Below are 25,680 nucleotides of genomic sequence, written 5' to 3'. Positions count from 1 at the left end.
GCGCCGCAAAGGCACCCGTTTGTTCAACATGAAGATCTTTTCTGGGAGCACGGCGCTGGCGGCTGTCGCAGTAAATATCTGAGCTGCCTGGCCGGCTGCGGCTGGCCGCTCATTCATTCGCCATCCTAGCTCCTACATTCATTTCACAATTGGTAGTGAAAGCTACCATAGTGCAGCGCGCAAGCGAGCGCCATACACTGATCCTGTATGAGAGAGTGGTATGAGAGCGCCATGCAGCAGTGGCTGAAGGTACAATACAAGGTACGGAGCGCTGTGCATGCTGGCGCAGTGCACATGTACATTGCCGCTTGCCGCGCGATAGCGCGCGCCACCGCCCGTTTTTTAACACACACGTGCTCCACTCACACAAAACATGGCGGAAGGCAGCGAGAGGGAGAGAGCAGGAGGCAGAAACAAAATGGATCGTTCTCATGATAATGAGCCAAATGAAGGAGAAGAAAATGGCTATGAAGAAGAGCCAGATTTCAATGATCCTGAAGGTTACGTGGACACCATTACTGATGAGGGTATGTCCGTGAAATGTGTCGTTTAACTGCTAACATATGAACAGAGATTGCCGGGTGTGCTGGTTAACCCTCATTCATTCGCAGCATGAGCGCATGTCCGATGCGATGTGTGTACGTACGTGTGTGCGTGGGTGGAGATCCATCGCGGTGGTGCACCCTACTACTATACTGAACGGGATGCACATTATCCGATCCGTATTGGAGTGGCACACACAAATGCACAGTTCAGTGGTGTGGTGAACCCGAACATATGGATATTGCCGTCTTTCAAAGCTTCACTAATATGCCAGCTCACATATGGCCTGACAGCAGCCATATAATACAGTATATTGTAAAGAACTTAGATAAGTGTCGAAGTTGAGTTGGAGTCTAAATCTACTGTAAAACACGGTATATTCGCGGCATGAAATTTGTGCGAATTGGAGCTGGTGCGTGGTGGAGCCGAGCCGACAGGCTTTTTTTGCGGCATGAAATTTTTGTGTGTGTGGGCGTGTGTGTGTGTGTGTGAATGTAAAGACGATTGTGAAAAATGTTGGTATAAGATCGACAAAGATTAGATAGTTTATGAGACAAAGGATAGGAAAAAGGGAAATGGAAATGAATGAAAGATACTAAAATGTTAAACCTGGAAAAAATTAAAAAGTTTACAAAATAGAAGGTACACTTAACATGAAAACAACAGATATTGAGATAATGAAAGGAAAGAAAGAAGAGAAACTTGCATTATGAAAGAAAGCAAGGAAGAGATGTATTATGCTTTTAAAGGGTGTGTACACACGGTACAGTTTTGGTCGAGGTGAGGATTTAGCTTTTAACGTGTTGTGAGATACTCAGAAACCACTCTATGAGTAGGGCGTCGGTAGCGCGATGCGCTTTGTCATCCCCTTCGAAATTCACGCAAAAGTCGCGAGTTCACAAGTCATCTTTGAACTAGATTTTCTAGGTCTATATGCATCTACAGAACATAAAACTACTTCAAAACATTTTTTACAATAAGAGAAATCAATCATATTATCTTCGATACTAAATGATATCACGAAAGTCACATTTTGAATGCAAAAGCGCTAGCATTTTCAAATAAACTTACGACTACCAGATGCGTTCAGTGCGTGTTGGGCAATGGGCAAACGTAGGGCGCGCGTTCGGTCAAAAAGTGGACCCACAATTTTGGCTTAAAATCACCTTTCGGGCATTTTCGCGGGTTTATCCCGGGAACAAATCTCCATAAATTTGGTATATGAAAGCTTGTGGTGGTCTCAGTCTTCTTGTCCTACGCCGAGTTTAGATATCAAGACGTATTGCTACCTAAATTCAGATTTAAGCCTAAACATCGCTATAACTCGGCTGTTCCGTCCGACTGTGAAACTGGCCATACCAGTGTAGGAGGATTCAATGGTGCTGAATCCAAAAATAGCATTGGTTTTTCGCTTATTCCCCAGGATAAACCCGCGAAATAGCGATTAAGATACCCTTGTCAGCATAGTAACAGCATCAGCGAACTAAGCGAGGCGGGGCCTACAAGTCTAGACACGTCGTTACACGCCATGACTCGTGGTTACGGCGCGCACTTACGCAAAGCTCCATACAGTCGAGTCGGTTTTGCATGCATAGGTACGATGTTCAGCCTCCGCACCTAGCTGCTATAGCGCACCGCCGGTACGTAACGTGAGTACCGATACATGTGCGCGTCTCCATGTACACTGTACTACATATCGCACATGCACTACTACTGTGTGCGCTTTTACTCCGCCGCGCTGTTAGACCTACGTTTGTATGTATGATGGGTCATCGGTCTCGTACGGTAAACCCGTGTGTACAAATCGCGTGCGAGTGCAAGTACAAGTGCGTGCCGCGGGATCGAAGCGGGCCTCGCACGTAACACAGCTGGCTGGGTAGGTGTGTGCTAGCTGACAAGGATGCGCGCTTAGCCTTAGAAACATGCGCGCTTTGAATGTGATGAACGCAGTGAATAGCACCGCCCACTGGAGTGCGCTTGACAGTGAATTTCATTACGCTCGCGACCCACTTTTTCGCCAAGGTTTTGACAGCGTGAGGATGAAAAATACCCTGTTTTTATTTGCTCATAACTTCACTATTATTCATGATTATGGTGAGAAATTTTGCACATGTATTATGTAAACTATGGACATTATGGATATGTATGTTTTAGTGTGAAATGACTTCTATTTCTCCAGTTGCAAAAATCTACCAGACACCCTACTATGAGATGTTAAATGAGATGTCAAAGAGCATGCAATTCTAATGGGTATCAAAACTTTATTTGATGAAAATCGATTTTGAAATGGCTGAGATATCCAAAAACAAGGTGAAACAAAGAGATCCTAATAAAAGGCGTGGCCTGTCGCCTTTTATTATTATCACTTTTTTGGATATCTCAGGCATTTGAAAACCAATTTTCATCAAATATTGAATCCTTCTTAACATTACATGCTCTTTCATATTTCAAAAGAGGTTTCTCATTATCTCACTTAGGAATATTCAAAACATGAATCCCCACCTCAACCACTACTGTACAGTCCCTTTAAAAAGAGGAAAGCAAAGGAAAAAAAAGATTGAATGCAAAAGAGCACTAGGTAGAATAATCGAATGAGAGATGAATCAAAACTGGATGAAAGCAAAGATAGATATAAAGGAAATGACATTATACAGGTTAGAAAAGAAATAAAGAAAAGGATACATCAGAACAAAACATATTCGAGAGGAAAGAAGGGAAAGGTAGATGGAAGGAAAAATAACCCACAAAGGAAATAAAGAACAATTAAGGCAGAAAGTAAGATTGAATAGGAAATTGAGAAAGAAAAGAGAAAACCCATAGAGAAATGATTAATAGATAGACAAGGAAAAGTTCGGAATACGTGAAAATGAAACAAGAAAAGATAGAAAAGAAGAAGAAAGATATAAAGGACATCACACACACGCATGGGCTCGACCGCTTTGTGTGGAAGTTACATCCGCTACCGCAAGACTTGGCCAAGGAAAAGGGAAAAACAAATTTTGGCTTTTCAAAGACACCATCAAAAAAACCGCTGTGAACACTACATTGATTCAGATCAAACAATCGACCGTACTGTATGCGCTAAATGTATTAATGCTGTGCTGGTTGCTTGTGTACAGCGAAGCATTTCAAGAGATCAAGATTTTCTGACACTTGTAAAAGTGTTAAAACTTCTATTCGACTCAGACTCATACAATGTATGCAATAACTGAAGGTACTGACTAACTGGGGTGAGTTTGTGCATGTTTGGAAATCCTTTGACAAGGAGGTGCGAAAGTACACTAGTTAGTGCTAGACTTCCTCTTGGTTATGACCAATCCCCTCTCTCAACTCATTATATACCCCACCACTTTGCAATGTGTGTGGAACTGTGAGAGTGACAAGGCTGGTGCATAGAGGTGAGGTGGGAGGGGGATGTAGGAGTAGCTCCTGCAAAAGCTTAGATATTTTTCAGTGGTGGACTGAGAGTGACATTGATTTTGGCAAGAAAAACAATGTTTCACTTTCATAGGTGTATCCTTTGATGTTTACCTACTCGATGAGTAGTTGAGATGAGATATATGCCAATTATTCAGTCTTCCTCATAGTGAACTTCATGGTGTTTTGTACAGAACTTCTGGGTGACCTCCTGAGAACGAAACCCAAGGAGGCCCTTGGCATCGACTCCGTCATCGTCATCGACAACGTACCCCAGGTTGGACCGGAGAGGCTCCCAAAGCTGAAGAACGTCATCCGGAAAGTCTGCAGCAAATACGGCGACATCATCACGGAGCACTATCCAGAAGGAGAGGACAACAAAACAAAGGGGTAGGCCAAAGTTTAGTCAGCGTATGTTCATTAAGTTAGTTCAATCGTCATCTTTGATGTTCTCAGAGATTTGACAATCTGATATGCAGTTATGTCAATTTTTCATCAGTACATTGTATTATGTTTTCTGTTTTTATGACTTTGAATTAAGATATCAAGATATGCACAATTACAAGATAACCTCAATGAAAATTAAAACTTTATGTCTGAAAAATTTGCAGTAAGAATGACATTTGCAGTCTTTTAAAGGTGTCTGCTGAAACTGCATCAAGATGGCCATAACTACTATCAACATTACACCCTCAACAGATCAAATCTCTTTAGCAGCCACTAAATTTTTATTTGTGCACATATAAACATGTTTTGATTTATGAGGCCTTTACATCTATGCTTAACATTTTTAACTTGAGGCCCACTTTGGCTCCTACAATTTTTTCGATGTCCAGTTGGATCAAAGAAGAATCTTCTTTAGTTTATTTTGGCAGACGTCATGACTTGCCTGTGAGACCTTCACAGCTAACAGGTTGAGAAGCATGGCTTTACAATCTGTATATGAGAGCATGTTTTATTTTGTGTCATTTGTTTGAAAAATACTATGCTGCATGATGAAAGATCTGGGCCCCATTTCATAAAAAGTTGATATAGCAACTCTTGCTGGCATGGCAATTGTCAAAGTAACAACATGAATTCAACTTCCTGATTGGCTGTTGCTAATGGAAGTTGCCATTCCAGCAAGAGTTGCTATCCTAACATCATTAATGAATGGGGCCCAGATCACTTGGGAATGTCTTGTATATACGTTTATGATCCTTCAGGTACATATTTATAGAATACTCGTCACCTGAGAATGCCATTGAAGCTGCCAAACAACTGAACGGATACAAGCTGGACAAGCAGCACATGTTTGCTGTCAACCTCTTTGGAGATTTTGACAAGTAAGTGGCAGGAAAACCTACCGGTACTTGACATGTAGTCACTTTAATATGCCAATGATATGGGTGCATACCCTGCTGAAGTGGTCCTGCCTCGCATCCAACTGGGCCCTTTGGGAGACAGCTCATGCAGCTCTAAATACTGGCTATCCAGCCATCTTCTCAGATGGAAAAGGAAACAAATAAAGAAACAAAGCATTCTGTTGGTTTGTGTAGCTGTACTGTAAAAGTGGAAATTTTAGTACATTTCATGCGACACAAATCTAGCCGGAAATTGGAAACATGCAAGACTTTTTGTTTGCTACATGTATATATGTAATTTTTCTTTACAGTTTTGATCCCATGAAATAGAAAAAACAAACAAACTTCATTTTACCAGGCCAAGGGCAAAAAAATTATTCACACAAAAATTACTAGTTTTACAGCATGCCTTAGATGTGAACCTCAAAGATGATTTCCGTAGAAACTTGTGGCTAGCTTATTAGCTGTTTATTTTGTTGTGGGCACTTAGAAATGATATTGGACAAGGAAATACTGTTTGCAAAATCAAAATATGGAAAATTTAATGTTGCCTTAGGGAAAAAAAAAATGTATTTCTGTAGTTATTGTTGGTCAGTATACTTGAAAACATTGTCTGTGTTTCTCGTGTGCTCTGCAGGTACATAAACATGCCGGAGAAATGGACGCCTCCTGAAAAACAACCTTACAAGGATCATGTAAGTGAACATATATTTTGACATTTTTGCTGTGTTTTAGATTCAGTCACATGGTGAGTAACTCCTGCAATTGATGTGCTTGTTTAATTGAACTTTTTCCATACAGTGGACTCTCATCTCAAGGAAGTCCTTGAGACCTGCAGTTTTCTTGTGCCATATCAAAATTTCGTTATAACCGAAAAAAAACAACAATAAAATGGATAAAGTGGATAATGTTGTGGCCTGAATTTTTACTTCCTTGTAACGGGAATTTTGTTGTACCATGTTTGTTATAATGGGAGAGCACTGTATTTTGGTAAAAACAGAATTTCTCTGCTATTTCCCTGGAATGTGGGTGGACATTGATTATGTGACCTCAAGTACTAATCAAGTACTTTATGTTTATTTCCATATTTGTATCTTTTTCCCCCCCAGGGCAACATGAGGAACTGGCTGCTGGATAAAGATTGCAATGATCAGTACAGCGTCATCTCAGATGCAGGGGAAACCACCGCTATTCTGCTCAACAGCAAGACTGAAGCAATTGTCGTTGAGGAAAGGAAAGTGAGTGCACCGTTCAGCTACGTAATGAGAAAATGAACTGAACCTGAAATATACACCTATCTCCAGTGTACTAATATTGTCTGAGAGCCATGTTACTGCCACATCGTACAACCTGTTCAGTGGTTGTATGGAGTCCAAACAATGGCTGAGAGAAAATCTGCTGGTCCTTGAAGCAAGACTACTCCTGCTGTCTGACAGCTGTGTAGTTTTTGTGCCGACAGATCAGTAACAAAGCATCTGATTGAATAGGACTAAAGCGTGATTGTGTTTATGTGTAAATGGTTCTCTTGGATGTCTACCAATATCTAGACCACGTTAATACTTGCACTCCCCTCATTGTTGACCCCTACATGTTCCCCCCGTTTCCCAGGCTTCTTCACCTGTGCACTATTCCCATGTGAAAATGAGCACTTCTCAGAAATTGGAATGCATTTTGTCCAGCTTTATGTACATCGTATGTATGTGCTGTTTTCCCCCTTGTCATTCTTCCATTCATTAATTTATGTTTGTTGTAAAAGATCAAGAGCAACGGCATCCTGGTATCTGAATGCCCAATCCTGTTGGAAAAATATAAACCTTGAAATTTGTATAAACATGAAAAGTGTTACAATGCCCTTTTGAAAAAAAAAAAAAGTCATAGAATTGGTATCTAATCAAGTTGAACGAGTATGCAAAATTGCGAGAAATATGGTGTTTTTGAAATTTTATAATATTTCAGAGATGGACAGAGACGTATGTGAGGTGGTCCCCGCTCGGCACTTACCTAGTGACCTTCCATCAAAAGGGCATTGCACTGTGGGGAGGAGAAAAGTTTCAGCAGATACGACGTTTTGCCCACCCTGGGGTTCAGCTCATCGATGTCTCACCTTGTGAAAGGTATGAACAGGCCTTCAGAAGTGATGCATGCAAAAAAGTTTCACACAGAACTTCATGGCTTGCAGTGTCAAAGTTTCTTTACCAAACACTTTTCCAGTTTATTTTACTCTGTTAGTGAAGATATTGCGACTTCATGACCCTTTTCTTTTACTTTGTGTGTATGCATGGGGGATTGTCTAAGATTTAATTTTGGAATATGATTTCGTCAAGTTTGTCCACAATGTCTCTTTAATTTTACCTTTCTTGTAGTGAGAGTTTAAAGGGAAGCTGTATCAATAATCCCTCTATCCTTTGCACCTGCCTCCCTCCATTCATTCATAAGCTCTTACATTTGATAGGTATGCTACTTAATGTTCTTTTTCAATGATAATGACCATAATCAACTTGCTGATTAATCTGTCACGTTCTGGAGGTCTAAGTTACATGTAGTATTTCAAGGTTCTAGTAGTTCCCCTCCCCCCTCCCCCCCCCCCCCCCCCCCCCCAAAAAAAAGAAGAAATCATCCAAATCATCCTGTAAATTGATGAATTGGTCAATAATGAAAACGAATTTTAAAGCAAATTGTTGCAATAGTCCCTACATGTAGTATCGATACAAATAGCTGATTATCACATTTTAAACAATTATTTGCAGGTACATAGTAACGTTTAGTCCGTTGATAGACCCTCGGGAGGACAACCAGGCCATCATAATCTGGGACATCAAGACAGGGACGAAGAAGAGAGGCTTCCTCTGCGAGAATGCCGACAACTGGCCCGTTTTCAAGTGAGTGCAAATGGGGATAGTATACAAATAAGGCACATTACAGAGGGCATTAGTAAGAATTATCCACCAGATAGTAATTTGGTAGCAATCAGAAACACTCACCAAAGCCAAGTGTGTTTTTGACTGTTTAAAAGTTAGAAGGATGGATATTTTATTTTGCCTGACCAAGTAATGGGCATTATTTGTTTGACAGGTATATGGTGGTAACATGATTTAAATTTTGCAGCAGCCATTTTCACAAGATTCCCAGGCTAGCACCAGCTCTGACCAACAATTGCAATGCATTTGTAATACTTGAGCAATGCAGCTAAGCACAGAATATCAGTGGTTAGTACTGGTCATAAGTATATTAATGCCCGTTGAAATCTATTGACTGGTCACATGATTGCTCTCGACCAATCATTTGATAGGGATCCACATCACCATTTAATGAAGTGCATAAGTGTTCATACAGGAATGATAAGGACTAAGATATCATTTTGTGTTCAGTGAGAGACACCAGGTGTATTAGTGTGATATGACTCATTCTGTAAATTGACTGGATACATTTCATTACTTCCAAACTCGAGTGATATCACACAGACAGTGAGGATTATTGACCTTCATTGTAACTGAAGGCATACTATGGTCAATTGATTTTGTTTATTATTTTGTTTTTTTAAGTGGAAAGGAAGTGGGGGTCAGAAATAATACTGTAGAACATGATATATTTGTGGCATGAAATTTTTGCGAATTGGAGCCGACAGCCTTTTTCGTGCCATAGAATTTTCGCGAATTGCCACGGGCGTTCAATGCATGTAGTGTAGACAAAAACTTTCGCATGCGTTATAATTTCGTGAATTTTGCCGCTCGCGAAATTTGTGAAATTAAAATGCGCGCGAAAATTCCTGGTTTTACAGTATGTCTGGAAGGTCTTCCTGTAACCCTGAAAATGTGATACACGTGGGAGAACGACTTGAAGGAAATGATACAGGAAGTGCCTTCCTGGGGATCGTGGAAATTGTGTACTGATAATCACCATGATTACAGGAGGACACACAAAGATATAGAGAGGGAGTGTAAATAGATGATCATTGAAATCGTTTTAGATGTGAAATCACTGAAGCAATGTCAGTAGGTGGATTTATTTGCTCATGTTCAGTCATCCGTGGTGAATAATTCCATTTTATTTTTTCAGTGAAGAGCTTTTTGAGGAGGGAATATTGATTTTAAGTGCCATAAAACTTAGAAGTATTTCAGTCGTGTAACAGTTGAGAATGATGGTCAACCCACACAGTCCTCATTGAACCATTTACACATGTAAATGATGCAGAAGAAAGGCATGGCTTAAATATGATGGAAAGCAGTTGCTCAACACTCAACACTCAACACCTTCTTTTAATAATCTTCTTTAATAGATTTCTTCTGCTTAACCAATTTCTATATTCTTCTGCTTAACCAATTTGCAAATGTTTCTTACCACTGTGTTGTAGTTCTTTACTGCAGCCATGTTACTGCCACATCGTACAGCCTGTTCAGTGGCTGTGTGGAGTCCAAACAATGGCTGAGAGAAAATGTGCTGGTCCTTGAAGCAAGACTACTCCTGCTGTCTGACAGCTGTGTAGTTGTTGTGCCGACAGATCAGTTACATAATTTTGTTTTTCTTAGACTTTTTTTTATTTCTTGCTCTTTCTTTTCTCTGCAGTAATATTTGATTGATATAATTTATCAACTTTATTTATTCTTCATGAGGAATTGAGGACTTTATGTGCAAATATGGCAACTTTTGTCATTGAGCATTGTCACATTCAGTTCTCAGATGCCATTGAATCTTTTCTCCTTGTATTGCCTAGATGGAGTATGGATGGAAAGTTCTTTGCCAGGATGTCAGAAGACACACTCAGCATCTATGAGACACCCTCATTTGGCCTGCTTGACAAGAAGAGTCTGAAAATTCCAGGCATCAGGTAAATTTGGTCATCATGAGATTATTTTGCTTACTACAATTTGTAGCTCCTCCCATGATTGATATGGTTTTATCGTCAGGGCAAATAGCAACGATGAAATTATGTTCATCAGTTGTTCATGTCAGCACTTATGCTTGTATGTTGCCTGTTTGCAACTCCATTATTCTCAAAATTCTGCTTAACCAATTTGCAAATGTTTCTTACCACTGTGTTGTAGTGCTTTACTGCAGCCATGTTACTGCCACATCGTACAGCCTGCTCAGTGGCTGTGTGGAGTCCAAACATTGGCTGAGAGAAAATGTGCTGGTCCTTGAAGCAAGGCTACTCCTGCTGTCTGACAGCTGTGTAGTTGTTGTGCCGACAGATCAGTTACATGATGTTGTTTTTCTTAGACTTTTTATACCTCCACCACAAAGTGGTGCCGGAGGCATTATGTTTTTTGTCCGTCCTTCCGTCCATCCGTAATCAATTTTGTGGACAGCGGAACTAAAAACCATTTTGAGGAATCCTATTGAAACTTAGCATGTATATGTATGAAGGGGTGAAGTTGTCAACCTTTAGGGGCAGATGTTCTAGGTCAAAGGTCAAGGTCAAATGCTCAAAATTTCACTATTTTCCCCATATCTATGCAATGAATAAAGATATTGACTTGAAACTTAGTGTATACATAAACTATCTAACAAAGATTCTCTGGTGAGAGTTTGGGTCATGAGGTCAAAGGTCAAGGGTCAAAGGTCAAGTGAAAATACTAAAAATTCACTTTTTCTCCATATCTTAGAAATCGTTAAAGATATCTTCATGGATCATAATACATATATGCATGTAATAACTGGCAGTGATTATATAGGGACTTTTAGGGTTGAGGGTCAAAGGTTAAAGTCATCTCTTCAAAATTGTACTTTTTCCTTCATATTCATGCAATGCCGGCAGGATCTTTTTTTTTTTTTTTTAAACTTGGTATATACCTGTATTACCCAAAAGAGGTTCTCTGGGAAGTTTTTTGCCATAAAGGTCAAAGGTCAAAAGGTAAAAGATCATGTGAAAGTGCTGAATTTCACTTCTTCCTCCATATCTCGGAAGTGGCTTACGGTATCATCATGAAACTTGGTACATATTCACTTTATGCATGTTCTGCCTAATAGTGATTCTCCAGGGAATTTTAGGGTCAAAGGGTCAAAGGTCAAGGGTTAAAGGCCAGGTTTAAATGCAAACAATTTACTGTTTAATACAGAAATTACACTTTTTCTCGAAACCTTGACAGTTACTCAATGCATAAAATCATAAAAGGGTCAAAAGTCAAGTAAAAGTCCTCAACGCCCCAAATTACACTCTCTTCGAAAATATAGCCATTCATCCAATTAAACCTAATTCAAGGAAAGTGAGCATTCAACACATTTGTGACAAACATGTCATCTTAATATTTTGCCAATTATGTGAAACTGTCATCTCACATTGTCAAGATATACTGTAGACCTATTACTAGAATCATGCATTATAGCGGAGGCATACCAGTCGCCATAGCGACATTTCTAGTTTAAAAAAAAAGAAATTGCTATGTCTTTTCTCTGCAGTAATATATGATTGATATGATTTATCAAATTTATGTATGCAGAATAAAAATTGTGCCATTTTGGATCTTGGTCTTAAAGTCTACTATGCCTCATAGTCAAAAGGAAATGATGCTGATTGACAAATCAATGAAGTTTGAGAAGGCACTTCACTCCTTGTATCTTGAAAAAGGTCAAAGGTCAGTGTCAAATGTCAAAGTGGAAGCAAGGAATTTCACTGAATGGCATATCAAAAAAAAAAAAAAAGTTTTTGCAGTATGCTTTACTTATAACATTTTTTTTAGCGACTTTGAAAATTGTAGATGCTTAGTTGGTGGGGATGCCCCGATTCAAGAAATTGCTACAGTCCTACCTTTCGATATATAAAGGAAAGAAACAGGGAACTGTGCTGAATGGAATTGAAATTTATGGTTTTAGAGGGTTGATGAGTTTGACACCTTGTTGTCCCCTCAGGGAGTTTACAAGTGACTTATGTTGGCTGAGAACAGGGTTTGCATTGACTCTGTGGGGCTAGCACAGTAGTTCTGTCTCTGTAGTTCTCAACCCCAAATTATGACTTACCAGGTATGTCTTGTCATACCTATAAGGAAACTGGAAAGATGACCCTCTTGAAATAGTCATGTTTACAGACCTCATTAACAGATTAAATGTGGACATCTTATAATCTCTGTTCAGTTTGGTTCAGTGGGAGTGTGTTTTCTGTCTTGTCTGTCCCCCAGGGAGTTCTGTTGGTCACCGGCCAGCAATGTCCTGAGCTACTGGACACCCGAGGAGAAGGAGAATCCGGCCAGGGTGACCCTCATCGCCGTCCCGTCCAGGCGAGAGCTGCGGGTCAAGAACCTCTTCAATGTGGCCGACTGCAAGCTGCACTGGCAGAAACAGGGCCACTACCTCTGCGTGAAAGTGGACAGACTTTCGAAGAGCAAAAAGGTGGGCAGTGTGGTGGTCATTTGCCCAAACTGGTATTTCTTTAGAGCTTGCCTTGCCCAAATGGTAGCTCAAGGCATTGTTTTAGCAGTATGTTGGTCGTCTTGTCGTTCTTGCTACTCGAAAAAGAAAGTTGATAACTTTGGGTGGTAGAAGGCGTAACAGTGCACCATGTATTTTTTCTTGGGTATGTTTGTGACCCTAAAAAGGGCCTACCCACTTCCAACGTTTTGGCAAGCATGGTCATTGCGTTTTTAATCCGATTTGTATACCCTTAGGAAGGATCAAAGGGGCTTTGGGTTCCTGGGGAGAAAGTCTCTGATTGGCTGAACAGGTCACAGTAGGTAGGCAGGTCATAGGCAAGTTGATAACTTTATCACTGTATGCCTGGTTTGATAAAACTTCATTCTGTCTGATTTAATTTTGGTTATTGAAGTCATGGAGTGGCATTGCACTTCAACCTGTTAGACTTACAATTCCTTTTGAATGAAAGGCAGAATATCATGGAGACTGCAAGCACTTGTACTCTGTCACTAAGATGGAGCAAGTAGCTGGTTAGAATTTCATCCCCAGTGATATGCGAGGTAAAATTCACACAGACTGCTGCTGCCGTTTCTCTTTCTCACTGATCGCAGAACCAGTTTACCAACTTTGAGATCTTCCGCATCCAAGAGAAGCAGATCCCGGTGGACTCCATCGAGGTGAAGGAGACCATCATCGCCTTCGCCTGGGAGCCGACGGGGAACAAGTTCGTCATCCTGCACGGGGAGAGCCCCAGGATATCGGCCAGCTTCTACAACATCCGCCCCAAGGGCAAGGTGGACCTCATCAGTGAGTGGAATGAAATATTATTTTCACATCTTAACCCGTTGAGGATGGACTGATTTTGCTACAACACTCATTTCCCATGGACACCTGCCCGAGTACACTTGGGACTCGTCCTCAATGGGTTAAAGAAGATACTCTTCAGATTTTTTTTAGACTCATGCCTTTTGAACATCTATAAATTGGTTATACTGGGTACAGAGTTTCAGAATCTGTTGTGATTGGGATCAGGAAGAAGAATGTTTTCAAAATTGATAACAAATCACAATGAACAAGGATTGTGACACAGTAGCTTCACCTAAGAATGCATAATTGGATGCTGTAGGAAGCAGAACAAAATATTGCATTATGCATACATTCTACACAGGTGAACTTGTCAAGCAAGTGGTAATGTAATGAAACCACATTGCTGCATTACTGGAATGTGTGAACCTTCTATGTCATCATCCTTGTTCAGCGTGTTATGTTTTGGGTTTTCAGAGTGTTGGCCTGTCTACTCTCTACCCTTTAAAATCTACCTGATTTGGGTATGATTCTGGATCATTGAGTTGCACTTAATACACAAGTACGTGTATCTCCCTAATGTTAATGTGTGAATATTGGCAGCCCTCCCCTTGGTGCAAAATCTTAAAAAGATGGGAAAGAAGGGATAGTGGTGGGTTGGGTCTTGGAGTATCAAACAGAAATGCCGTTTTTTGAGGCACAATGTGGCATCCCTTCTGATGCAAATTCTTCATGCAAATGTTATCAGAAGTCACAGGTTTTCATTGGTGATCTACATTTGTAATCAAAAAGCCGATTTCATACTTACAAAGCATTTTTCAAAGAAATAGAGAATCTGCAATGTAAGGGAGTCCTTTCAAAATGTGGTTCTTGCAAAATACTTTAAGCGCTGTCCCTCCATTAGTGAAATGGGTCTGTCTCATTGTTCCAATTTTAATTCTTGAAGCAATATTACCAGTAGCTAAGCAGTCAGACCGCAGCGCCCTAGTTAATGAGGCATACGCGCACATTTTACTTATAAGTCTCGTTCAGCTAACGTGCGCTGAGAGTGTGCAAGCGCAACATGAGATTTGGCGAGATTTTCTGGAGGGTCGACAAAAAAGTGAGCAATTGATCAGGTGACGAACTTACTGTAACTTAGTTTGTGGATAAATAGTTACATGTGATGTCAATCTTTATTGCTATTTGAACTCTTTCAAGTTTGAATGTCATTATATAAATCTACATTTCGTCAAAGATAGACAATAAATACTTACTTTGTAGTGAAAGTGCTACGGATATTTGTAAGTTGATTTTTTGACAGATGATAAGTTAATGGATCGCAGAAAAGTGATCTTGTTAATATGAAAGGATATGTCTTTTGTAAATATGCAATGATATTTAGTGTCGAAATCACAAGATTTTCGTTTTGAACAGCCAGAAAGCAACAGAGCACGTATACATGTGAGGTGCACGCATGAACTCCTCTTCCATAGAAACGTGTGGAGCTTATAACGCATGCACAAGCGCGCAGGGGAAAGGAGATGCCTTGGTTCACGCTGTGTCAGGCCCACTGGCGCATGGATTGGTGCCCTGGTCATGGCCGTCGCGGCCGGTCCAGCATGACAAATGGGGGTAAGGCTCCTAGATGTTATGCGGGAGCGTGATACGCACGGCGATTACTAGAGAGCAAATTAAGATTTCCTTGAGCCATGTTTTAGCTCGTTATACTTGTATGCAAGTCGTCTTACGTTCATGCATAAAAGATTGTAAAATAGAGCACTTTTCCGCGCGCTGCGGTCTGACTTTACGGTGATCATGTACTCTAACAGCCTTGTTTCTGCCACCTCGTGCAATCTGTTCTGTGGTTGTATGGAGTCCAAACAAATGGCTGATAGAAAACCAAGCTGGTCATTGAAGCAAGGCTACTATAGTTGTCTGACAGCTGTGTAGTCTTGTGCCGACAGGCCAGTTACAATTTATGACTTCAAAGCCAGAGTTACCATTGATATCCAGCTTTTTAAAAAAATGTGCATTTGTATCTCTAAAGAGAGATTTGAAATCACTTATTACCATTTCTTACAGTGAGCTTGTGATCAAATCTGAATGATTTTGGGGTATGACAGTTTACTTATTCATGTACATGAGTACGCAGATGTGCTGCTCTTGCCACAAGCATGTATGATAAAGGATGAAGTTACATCACTTGCATGCTTGCATCATTTTTACCGCCAGAAACCTTGGACAAGCGAACAGCAAACCACCTCTTCTGGGCTCCTACTGGACAGTTTGTCGTTCTCGCTGGTCTGAGGAAGTGAGTATATGCATCCTCACATGGTTCATCAGAGGACTTCCAGCTTTCCATAACAGACTCACTACGATGGCAACTCACGTTAGGAGTAACAACCTTGACAACCAAAACAAATGCCAAATGCTGATATGTTTGACTGTTCATTGGGTGGATTATAACAATGTGAGTCGTCAGTGGAATAGGACCCATTAGTCCCTGGTGGTATGTGTGGAATGTTTCTAGAGTACAAGTAGAGCTTTGAGAGAGACCACCTTCCAGAGTTTATTGTTCCAGCACATAGATCAACCTGCTAAGATGGCACCATTGTGTTGTCAATGGAAGCTACTGCTGCTGCTACTCCTTATAAATGCATTCAGCAAATTATATAGAATAGGTGGTTTGATAAACTGTATATTACTATTTCATTTGAATGGCTATTGTCACATCTTTGTAGAATGTGATCATTAGGATGTTGAGTTTACCTGAAGTGTTTCTTGGTTTGTTTTAAATCATGCCTTTGTCTTTTTATGAGGATAATCTACAGTGAGATTTGACTTAAACAAATGAAGCAAGAAGAGAAAAGGGTGTTTTCATGCAGACTTTGAGAATCCTCGCACAAACTTGAACTTGCTGTTCCCTCTCCGCAGCATGAATGGCATCTTCGAGTTCATCGACACGGGTGGTGACACCATCACCGTGATGAACTCAACGGAGCACTTCATGGCGACTGACGTGGAGTGGGATCCCACCGGCCGTTACGTCATCACTGGGGTCAGCTGGTGGAGTCACAAGGTCAGTGGGGTCAAAGGTTACCGCCAGACTCTGGATGACTCACCATTGTGATCTGTCTTTCTGTATGTCTCGTCTGTCTGTCTGTCTGTCTGTCTGTCTGTCTGTCTGTCTGTCTGTCTGTCTGTCTGTCTGTCAGTCTGTCTGTCCGTTTCTGAAACCAGTACATGTTGATTTGCTTTCTTCAGAATGTCACCATACACACATTAATCCTCGCTGCAAAGGGGAGGTAATAGTTTGATTTCTCTTGCAACATTTTTTTCACTGATTGGTTTGCAAGTTATTTTGTTCTTTAGGTCAAATAAGTTGCAGATATTTCTTATTGCAAGGTGAAAAATGAGCAATCATTCTAAGGCTGTATTCTTTTCAAACTGCTACAACAGGAATGTTGGGGAATTTTGATAATTTCTCTGAATTCTTAGTGCAAAATTTGAATATGAGTTACTTGCTCCAATATGTTTCAACCTTGTTGCAGGGATTAACTTGGTAAACCAATTTTCTGGCAATTTGTTATCCCCTATCCAAATCCCTTTCTCAATCCTCATACTTGATTTTCTTGTCAGAGAGCCCTTTGCATATGAAATGGGTCTGTCTCATTCTTCCAACTTTAATTCCTGAGGCTAGACTATCAGTGAGCAATAGCATCATGCCTCTTTCACAGCCTTGTTTCTGCCACATCGTACAATCTGTTCTGTGATTGTATGGAGTCCAAACAAACGGCTGATAGAAAACCAAGCTGGTCATTGAAGCAAGGCTACTATGGTTGTCTGACAGCTGTGTAGTCTTGTGCCGACAGGCCAGTTACAATTTGGTGATTGGTTTGCTTATGACTATGTATTTTCCATGGTATAAGTTTAAGAAATTTTGCATTCAATCATAAATTAAGGGTAATAATTTGAAGGATTTACACTCATCAAGCCATTGTAACAATGAAGTAGGGTTTTGATAAATTCTCTGAATTGATTTTGTAACACAAAGTTGAGCTGCGTACTTCAATTTACTAAGACCTCCATGTTTTATCTTGCCATGCTAATTCTCCTGCAATTTGGTCCCGTCTATCCAGTATCCCTACCCTGTTCCCACCCACCTGCAGTGAATTAAGATTAAATATTTCAAATAATGGATTTGATAGGGTGATAATAAAATTTATAAAAAGGGCCAAAATATGAGTCAGGTAAACCCATCATCCTGTAACAATTTTACAATCCGCAACATACAATTTGTATGTTAATACGAAACAGAAGGGAGGAATGGGAAAAGACAAATGTTGCTACCAGATAGTGGATTTAAGGACATCTTTACTGAGTGGCAAAGGAAGCGTGCTGCTGGATGCAGGCTGCCACAAACCCCCTTACCTGCTGACTTGGGCTAATTAAGCTTCACTGTTGGGCAAGTTATATAAATATGTGTTTGTGTGTATTTTGTACGGCACCCTTACTGCAAATGCCCATTTCAGCATGTGGGTGAAATACTGTATGAGATGAAATTTTCTTGGTGGTTTTCTTTTTCTGAATTTGGTGACTCGTCTTTGAACTGCAAAAATAACTGACGAAATTATCATTTCTGAGAAAAAAAAAAGTCAAGCCATGTCAACGCTGGATCATGCTTAACTAGTAGCTAATGTAGGTCTAGCACACTGTGTGGGCCATGACCTAGCGATACTGGGCATTGCAACCTCTGAGTTCCCAGAACACACTACTTGATTATGTACCAGGAATTGCTGAGTAAAAACATTCAGTACTCACAAATTTAGCTTGTGACTCATTCTAAGGCTCTTTTATTTTGTGCTAGGTGAAGTGACGATTACTGAACCCTTGCAACCGCAACATTAACAACATATGAAAATTAATGTCTGGCATGTAGCAATTCATGTTACTATCTGTAGGCAAAAATTTCAGCTCATGCAGTATTTTACACAGTGCCCTAAAGTGTGCTGATGGTTGAACAAAGAACCGTGATGTAATGCTGCTTATCTGTCTGTGTTCACACTGTAGGTTGACAATGCCTACTGGGTGTGGAACTTCCAGGGCAAGCTGCTGCAAAAGTGCGACAGGGAGCGCTTCTGTCAGGCTCTCTGGCGCCCTCGCCCGCCGACTCTCCTCTCTGAAGAGAAGCTCAAAGTGAGTGCCTGCAATTTTTAATTCCATTTGAAATTTCCTTTAACTGTGATTGAAAAGTTATGAAATGTTCTCTGTTTCTACAACAAGACATTTGAGATGTTGTTTCCTTATATCCAGCAAAATGTGTTAGACGTTTTTATTTCATCTAATGTGTGGTTTGAAGGCACCTTGTTCAAGTTTCTGATGCAAGATGTCAATTTCAGCATCTGTTATTTTCTACCCATTATTGGATTTGCAAAGATTCAAACTGTCTAATGCATAGAACAAAACAAATAAAACAAAATAAGCAAATTTTGCTGTAATTTTGAGAGTACAAATTTCCTCAAAAGTAACTTTCACTATAACCAATTCCTTGCCTTTGCCTTTTTATCGAATGATATACAAATGAAGAACCTGTTGACTGTCAGAGTTCGCAGAGTTTGACCCTGAAAAGGGTTAAAGGGACTGTACAGTACTGGTTGAGGTGAGGATTCATGTTGATAACATTCCTAAGTGAGGTAATGAGAAACTTGGTTTTCAAATGACTGAGATATCCAAAAAAGTGATAATAATAAAAGGCGACAGGCCACGCCTTTTATTAGGATCTCTTTGTTTCACCTTGTTTTTGGATATCTCAGCCATTTCAAAACCAATTTTCATCAAATAAACTTTTGATACCCCTTAAAATTGCATGCTCTTTGACATCTCAAAGAGGGGTTTCTGACTATCTCGCAAAACGTTAAAAGCTAAATCCTCACCTCAACCAGAACTTTACAGCCCCTTTAACCCTAACCAAGCCGGGCTTTTTTGGGTGTTCTGTGGCCGGGGAGGGGTTGATTCAACCCCCCCTGAGATCTTGGCCGTCAATCGTGCAATCGCCATGAAATTTGGAACGTGCATTACCTGTGGCGTAATCTACAAAGCTATACAAAAAGAAATGGAAATTTTCCTCATGATAATTAATTATGCTAATATATGCATAAAATCATACATTTTGCTCTTAATCAGAAATTAAAGCTCCTAGAATCCTAATTTGTGGTGAAAACATTCTTTGTAGCATTCCTAACAATGTACTTGAAAAAAAATTGGTATCAAAATCAATTTCTTATGTATTTTATTGTTTTATGAATTTCTTATGTATTTCTTTGTTTTTTCGACCTTTTGTTTTATCTTTTTTTTTCCGCAAAATTTATGACAGAACCTATTTCAAGCATAATTATGCTAAAATTAATTAGTTTCAGCCTATAAAAGTAAAAATAATCATATTTTTATGAATAAGAAGAGAAAACTCCATTTGCATAGACTGTACACAAAATCACGTTTTTGAGCTATTTTCGGTCTAACAGGCATGTATAAAACATTATGCAGCGTCGTAAGGGTATGCACGATTTTCGCGAAAATGGTGTCAAAAGATGCGCGAGACTTGAAAGTAAAAAGTCAGCGAACGGCGCGGTCAAAAAATTTCGCGCGGCGGAGAAGTCGCGAAAAAAGTTGAGGGGGGGTTGATTCAACCCCCCCCCGGCCTTTTTAGGGTTAAAGCCTCATCACTGCCACATCATGCAATCCTATCCAGTGGTTGTATGGAGTCCAGATGTATGGCTGATAGAAACAAGAGCCGGTCCTTGAAGCAAGGCTACTCAGGCTGTCTGACAGCTGTGTAGTCATTGTGCCGACAGACCAGCCACACTCCGATGCTCTGTAGTCTGGGAATGAAAGCTTGGATTTCCTGATGCATTTGTTTCTTTCATTAATGTAGATGTGTTTGTTTGTTTTGTTGATTTTTTTTTTTTTTGGTGTGTGTGTGTGGCTGTCTGTCTGTCTAGATATATCTGATCAGTCATGCCTATTTTCTGTTGCTTTTCTTCTAAAGAGAATGAAGATAAAAATGTGGGTCTGTATATATATATCTGATCCGAAATGCCTTATTTTTTCTTCTGCAGGAAATCAAGAAGAACATGAAGATGTTCAGCAAGACCTTTGAGATCCAGGATGCCAAGAAGAAATCCAAGGCTTCTAAGGTGAGAGAGAAAGAGCAAAAGCTTTGAGCATGGGACGTGGATCCTTTGCATATTGCATCGCAAAGACCTGCTCAAATTCAGTTCGATAGTTGTGAACGCTTTCTCTTATTTATTGTGGTCAATACCAAGATTGTATTCTTGTTTCTTCATCAAGCGTTGTTGCTGTTTTCATGATTAGATATGCTGATTCCTTAATTATCAGTTTTTCAAATTTTGCAGTCGTAGCTCTCATGCTGACAGCACAGTTTGAATTTGGAGCTCCACAATTTACAGCATGATCTTGTGGTTTGTTCATCATATTTCAGAGTGATTAGAAACAGTTTGGTGTTGATCACGATGTAACTGCCATGCATTGTTAGTGTTGATGAATGGGTTCTTTCTTTCTCTTTCACCACATGATCCGCATTCCATTGTAACTTGCCATATAGCCTTGTTTTTGCCACACCACACAAATTGTTCACAGTGGTTATGTGGCGTCCAAACAATTGGTGGCTGATATTAACCCGTTGAGGACGGTTTGATTTTGCTACAACACACATTTCCCATAGACACTTGCCTGAGTATACTTGGGACTCGTCCTCAAAGGGTTAAAGGGGATGTACAGTAATGGGTACGGTGGGATTCATGTTTTTTACATTTCTAAGTGAGATAATGAGAATCATCTTATGAAATATGAGAGAGCATGTAATTTCAAGAAGGAATCAACGTTTATTTGATGAAAATTGGTTTTCAAATGGCTGAGATGTCAAAAAAAGTGATAATAATGAAAGACGACATGCCACAACTTTGTTACGATCTCTTTGTTTCACCTTGTTTTTGGATATCTCAGCCACTTCAAAACCGATTTTCATCAAATAAACTTTTGATACCCCTTAGAATTGCATGCTCTTTGACATCTCATAGAGTGGTTTCTGAATATCTCGCAAAATGTCAAAAGCTACATCCTCGCCTCGACCAGAACTGTACACACCCTTTAAACATGCCTGTCCTTGAAGTAAGGCCACTTCTGCTGATAAGAAGCGTAAATATTCTTAGGGGAATGATAAATGCCAAATAAATTCAAATAACAATAACAACAACAACAAGCTGTGTAGTCTTGTGCCGACAGGCAAAGTACATAACAGAAGTGACAGGTACTTTAAACTTCAGTTTCTGTCTCCAGCTGCTTGTTGTATCATTTGTATAAACAAGTTTCCTTTATGGCTAATAAGGCAGTATCACTCTCGTATATCTCTCCAGCTGCTGTTGCCTTCATTGTCTTGTCATTTGAATCAAGCAGAATGCGTTAATTGCATACACTGACAGGAGTTAATGGCCTTTCTGTTCCTAAGTGATGATGCAATAAGTCCCTCCTAAGGGAAAACCTTGGATATATAAGACAAGGGATTTGTAAACAGAAGGTCTGGGATCAGAATCCTGCCTGGTGCATTCATCCTTAGACGAGATGTTTAGCCCACAATGTTCCTCTTGACCTAGGCGTAAGAATGGGTGCTGTAAAACCAGAAACATTTGCAGCACAAAACTTTGATGAATTGATACAGCCTTTTTTTGCAAATCGCCACCAGCTTTCAATCCATTGTGTAGACAAACACTTTCGCGTGCATTTTACTTTTACGAATCTTAGCTCCTTGCGAAATTTGTGAAAGTAAAGTGCAAGTGAAAACTTGTGGTTTGCAGTACCAGGCAATGCTTGGGTATTAAATGTAATGACAGGGCCCTCTGGTAGAATATTGTAAACATGAAAGCAGCTACCCTGGATTTAAATAACACCATATCATTATAATTATTTCATCCTTTTTCTCTTTCCAGGAAATGATTGAGAGGCGGCAGCAGCAAATGAAGGAGTTCCGGGATATCCTGGAGCGGATGGAGAGGATGTACGAGACGGAGCGGGAAACGAGGAGGGACCTGCGTGGAGGTGGGTGTCCTGCAGTGTGCGGTCACATTGTAGTGGGCAGGCCAGCAGAGATTCAAAACATGTTTCTTTGCCATTAACCTGTTAAGAGGACAAACTGATTTTGTATAGCACTCATTTCCCATAGACACCTGCCAGTGTATATTGGGAGTCGTCCTCAACGGGTTAAGTGGAATAGAAAAGAACCAATATGCGTGTGAATATATGTTTTTATGCACAGGTGTGTGTGTGTGTGTGTGTGTGTGTGTGTTTGTGTGTGTGTGTGTGCATATACAATGTGATCAGTATCATAATGATAGTACTGTGCACTCCCATTGTAACAAAGTTCTCTGTACTGGGTGGTTTTCTTTCGTTATATCGAAATTTTGTCATAGCCAAACAGTAAAATATTCAAAGATATATAGATGGTAATTTTGGGACCTGAATTCTTACTTTGTTGCAACAAGAATTTTGTTATTACCATGTTCATTTTAGGAGGATCAGTTTGAAGTGCCTTGGCACAAAAAACTTTGCAATGCAAGAATTTTTGGTTATGGAAATAATGCAAGAAAGTGACAAAAATCGACTGTAAAAGCTGTTATACTGCATTGCATAAAGTTAAGAATGCAGAAAAATGCATTCTGGTATTAAAAGCAAGTTGTGAAGAAAAGAGATGTTCAATAGGAATTCATGACAATCAAAATGTTGACTTCATAATCTGATAATTTGTCTCTCTGTTTGTTTGTTTTTTATCAAATTTGATATTAAAGGTGTGGACACTGATGAGCTGGAGAATGACACGGACAACTTTGAGGAGGAAACGGTCGAGTTCTTTATTGGCGAGGAAACTGTTGAAGTCGACGAATTCGAGCACGAGTGATTTTCCGCTGCCACACCGCCGATCGTTTTCCCCTGGGGAGATAGACGTACGTCTGCCCCCTGGGTGCTGCTGTCGCGTCCTAGGTTTTGTGTGAAAGCTGATATTCAAAGCTCTCTGGAAGTGTTTGGGAGTAAAGAAGTGAATCTTTGGTGATAGAGAGAGAGAGAGAGTGAGAAGTTGAGGAGCCTCAAACAACATTTGGGTCTGTTTTCTTACTCTCCTATATCTAGCTAGTGTAGTGAATTTGTGAATTATTACTTATTTTCATTTTTTTTTGTGCAAGTTTACTCCTATTACATATTACATAATTATAAAGGAAGGTAAAATCTTGGAATTTTACCACTTTCTTTGTTAGTGCATCGTAGGGCAAGGTATAGATTTGACGCCTTGTCTCCAGAACAGAATTTGAGAGACAGTCAGCAAATTATATTTAATTGTACTTATCCTAGTGGGTCTTATAGTTAACTAATTATTGACTGTATTAATAAGTGTAGGTACGCTTTACTGTCAGGATCTATTGTACTTCTGTCACCTCAAAATTGTCTATTCTCTGTAGTATCTTGAATTTGAAATTGGTGCACGTCTAGCACCTGATATCTATACCTTATTTGAGTATTAATTCTCCGACTGTGCCTGCAGTTCATAATCATACAAGTCTTCAAATTGCTTATTTTTCAAAGTGTGGTGTTAGACCAATCTCTGCATTGCCGACTATTTATTCGTGTCTGATCGCCTGCGTTTTAACTGAATCATTCCAACCCCATAAGAGCAGAAGTACGAAAGGTTGATAGAATATACAACTTGTGTTAATAGTGCTCCCGTGTTATCATGCAGTTGTGGGAAGAGTGCCAAAAGTTGCCTGATTGCGGTACAATGGTTAGCGCATCATACAGAAACGTAGCATGCCAGACGTCCTCAACTGTAGTGGATGTTTGTGTTGGTTTTTCATGGGGGCATACATGGAGTGAGCCGCCGTGTAAGAGAGTGTTGTCAGATCGTAAAATTTGTGACAACACCCTGCCATCGAAGCATGATGTTATCAATCCCAAGAGTGCTAGGAACTCGCTTACCGTTAGAATGAATGTACACCTATGTGAAGGGACACGCCGTGACGATTCTGTGCATCATGGCAGATCTTGTCCTTCCCTGCAAGAGGACCTTGAACACTGCAGGCAGTCTGCCATCAATACGTATGGGTCGCAGAATCGTTTTGCCCATCTCTCGCAGGGGATGCACCTCCCATTATTTCCAAAACTTGAAGTTGTGTCCTCACCACCTGACAAAAACTTTATCGTCCATTGTCATCCACCGATTACCTCACGTAGTAGCCGTTCGCACAGATACGACCGCATGCCCAAAGATGAATGCATGCATGTTAATGCTAGCCGTGACTGTGACGTGCCCACCGCACACCGGCAGGGTCCGAGAGAGGGGAGATGGCGACACCATTCTGTGACCCTGACGTGTGCCGTTCTGACTATTGTGCTTTTGTTTGTCGGAGCCTTCCGAATGACCTCGTTAGGAGGTCTGCGCATTGGGCGCGACTCCCTTGCTCACTGTTCCTTGCTACCCCTACACTGGATGTGTGCCACCCCCTACGGCATGTACCCCGACCCATTTAGGTTATGACGATTAATAAAATAGACCTGCTTTTCAGACATATCAAACAAATAGAAGCGTCTCTGCTGCCTTCTTTTTGTCTCACGTTTCTTTAACTTTCCTGGATGATTAAGAATTATTTCTGAATCTTTTTGAATGATCATGGCACAGTAAACATATCTGTCACAGTTGACACAAGAATATATAGGGAAACCTTGTGACAACGAGCCACTGGGACTGCCGATTTTAGCTTATTATGACTGGTATCTCATAAACGTACTAAAAAGAGACCAGCCAAATCCAGAAATGGAAAATGGAGCCTGCCATATTCACCTCATTAAAAGTACAGTGCACTCCTGTTTATAACGAACATGGTTATAACGAAATTCCGGTTATAACGAAGTAAAAATTTGGGCCGTAATGTTGCCCACTTTTTGTATTTTTATTGTGTATTTGTTTGGTTACAACGAAATGTCCATATAACGAAAGAAAACTGCCGGTCCAGAGGACTTTGTTGTAACGGGAGTCCACTGTAGTTCATCCTCACAAGTGAGCTCCATATAATGGGTGTCCGTGTGCCAATACTAGACCTACATAAACAACCGAGTATGGCTCAAAAAACCTCTAAAAGAGAAAATGCTCATACATTGTACCTCTATCTTTGTGAAAAGCTTGTATGAC

General features: G+C 40.2%; 1 protein-coding gene across 1 annotated transcript; it reads left to right on the top strand.

Annotated features, from left to right (window-relative positions):
* Nucleotides 1–366: 366 nt before the first annotated feature.
* Nucleotides 367–25,056, top strand: LOC139741075 (eukaryotic translation initiation factor 3 subunit B-like). The gene is made up of 16 exons (XM_071651665.1): nucleotides 367–527; nucleotides 4,155–4,350; nucleotides 5,166–5,285; nucleotides 5,941–5,998; nucleotides 6,413–6,541; nucleotides 7,260–7,417; nucleotides 8,051–8,182; nucleotides 10,015–10,128; nucleotides 12,416–12,635; nucleotides 13,265–13,454; nucleotides 15,666–15,744; nucleotides 16,368–16,512; nucleotides 18,504–18,629; nucleotides 20,549–20,626; nucleotides 22,436–22,544; nucleotides 23,291–25,056. Exons 1-16 carry the CDS (start codon nucleotides 374–376, stop codon nucleotides 23,398–23,400), a joined length of 2,118 nt encoding a protein of 705 aa, XP_071507766.1. The 5' UTR covers nucleotides 367–373; the 3' UTR covers nucleotides 23,401–25,056.
* The last annotated feature ends 624 nt before the right edge of the window (nucleotides 25,057–25,680 follow it).

This window comes from Diadema antillarum, unplaced genomic scaffold (assembly GCF_040938485.1).
Source record: "Diadema antillarum isolate AM-2024a unplaced genomic scaffold, OU_Dant_1.0 seq00000901_RagTag, whole genome shotgun sequence".
NCBI lineage: Eukaryota > Metazoa > Echinodermata > Echinoidea > Diadematoida > Diadematidae > Diadema > Diadema antillarum.
The sequence above is the reverse complement of the archived record's forward strand: the minus strand, read 5'-3'. Positions and strand labels throughout refer to the sequence as shown.

Coding starts and splice junctions, on each gene's coding strand:
- LOC139741075 (XM_071651665.1), top strand. CDS start 374: ATGGCGGAAGGCAGCGAGAGGGAGAGAGCAGGAGGCAGAAACAAAATG. Junction 5,286..5,940: donor CTCTTTGGAGATTTTGACAA/GTAAGTGGCAGG, acceptor TGTGCTCTGCAG/GTACATAAACATGCCGGAGA. Junction 12,636..13,264: donor AGAGCAAAAAGGTGGGCAGT/GTGGTGGTCATT, acceptor TCGCAGAACCAG/TTTACCAACTTTGAGATCTT.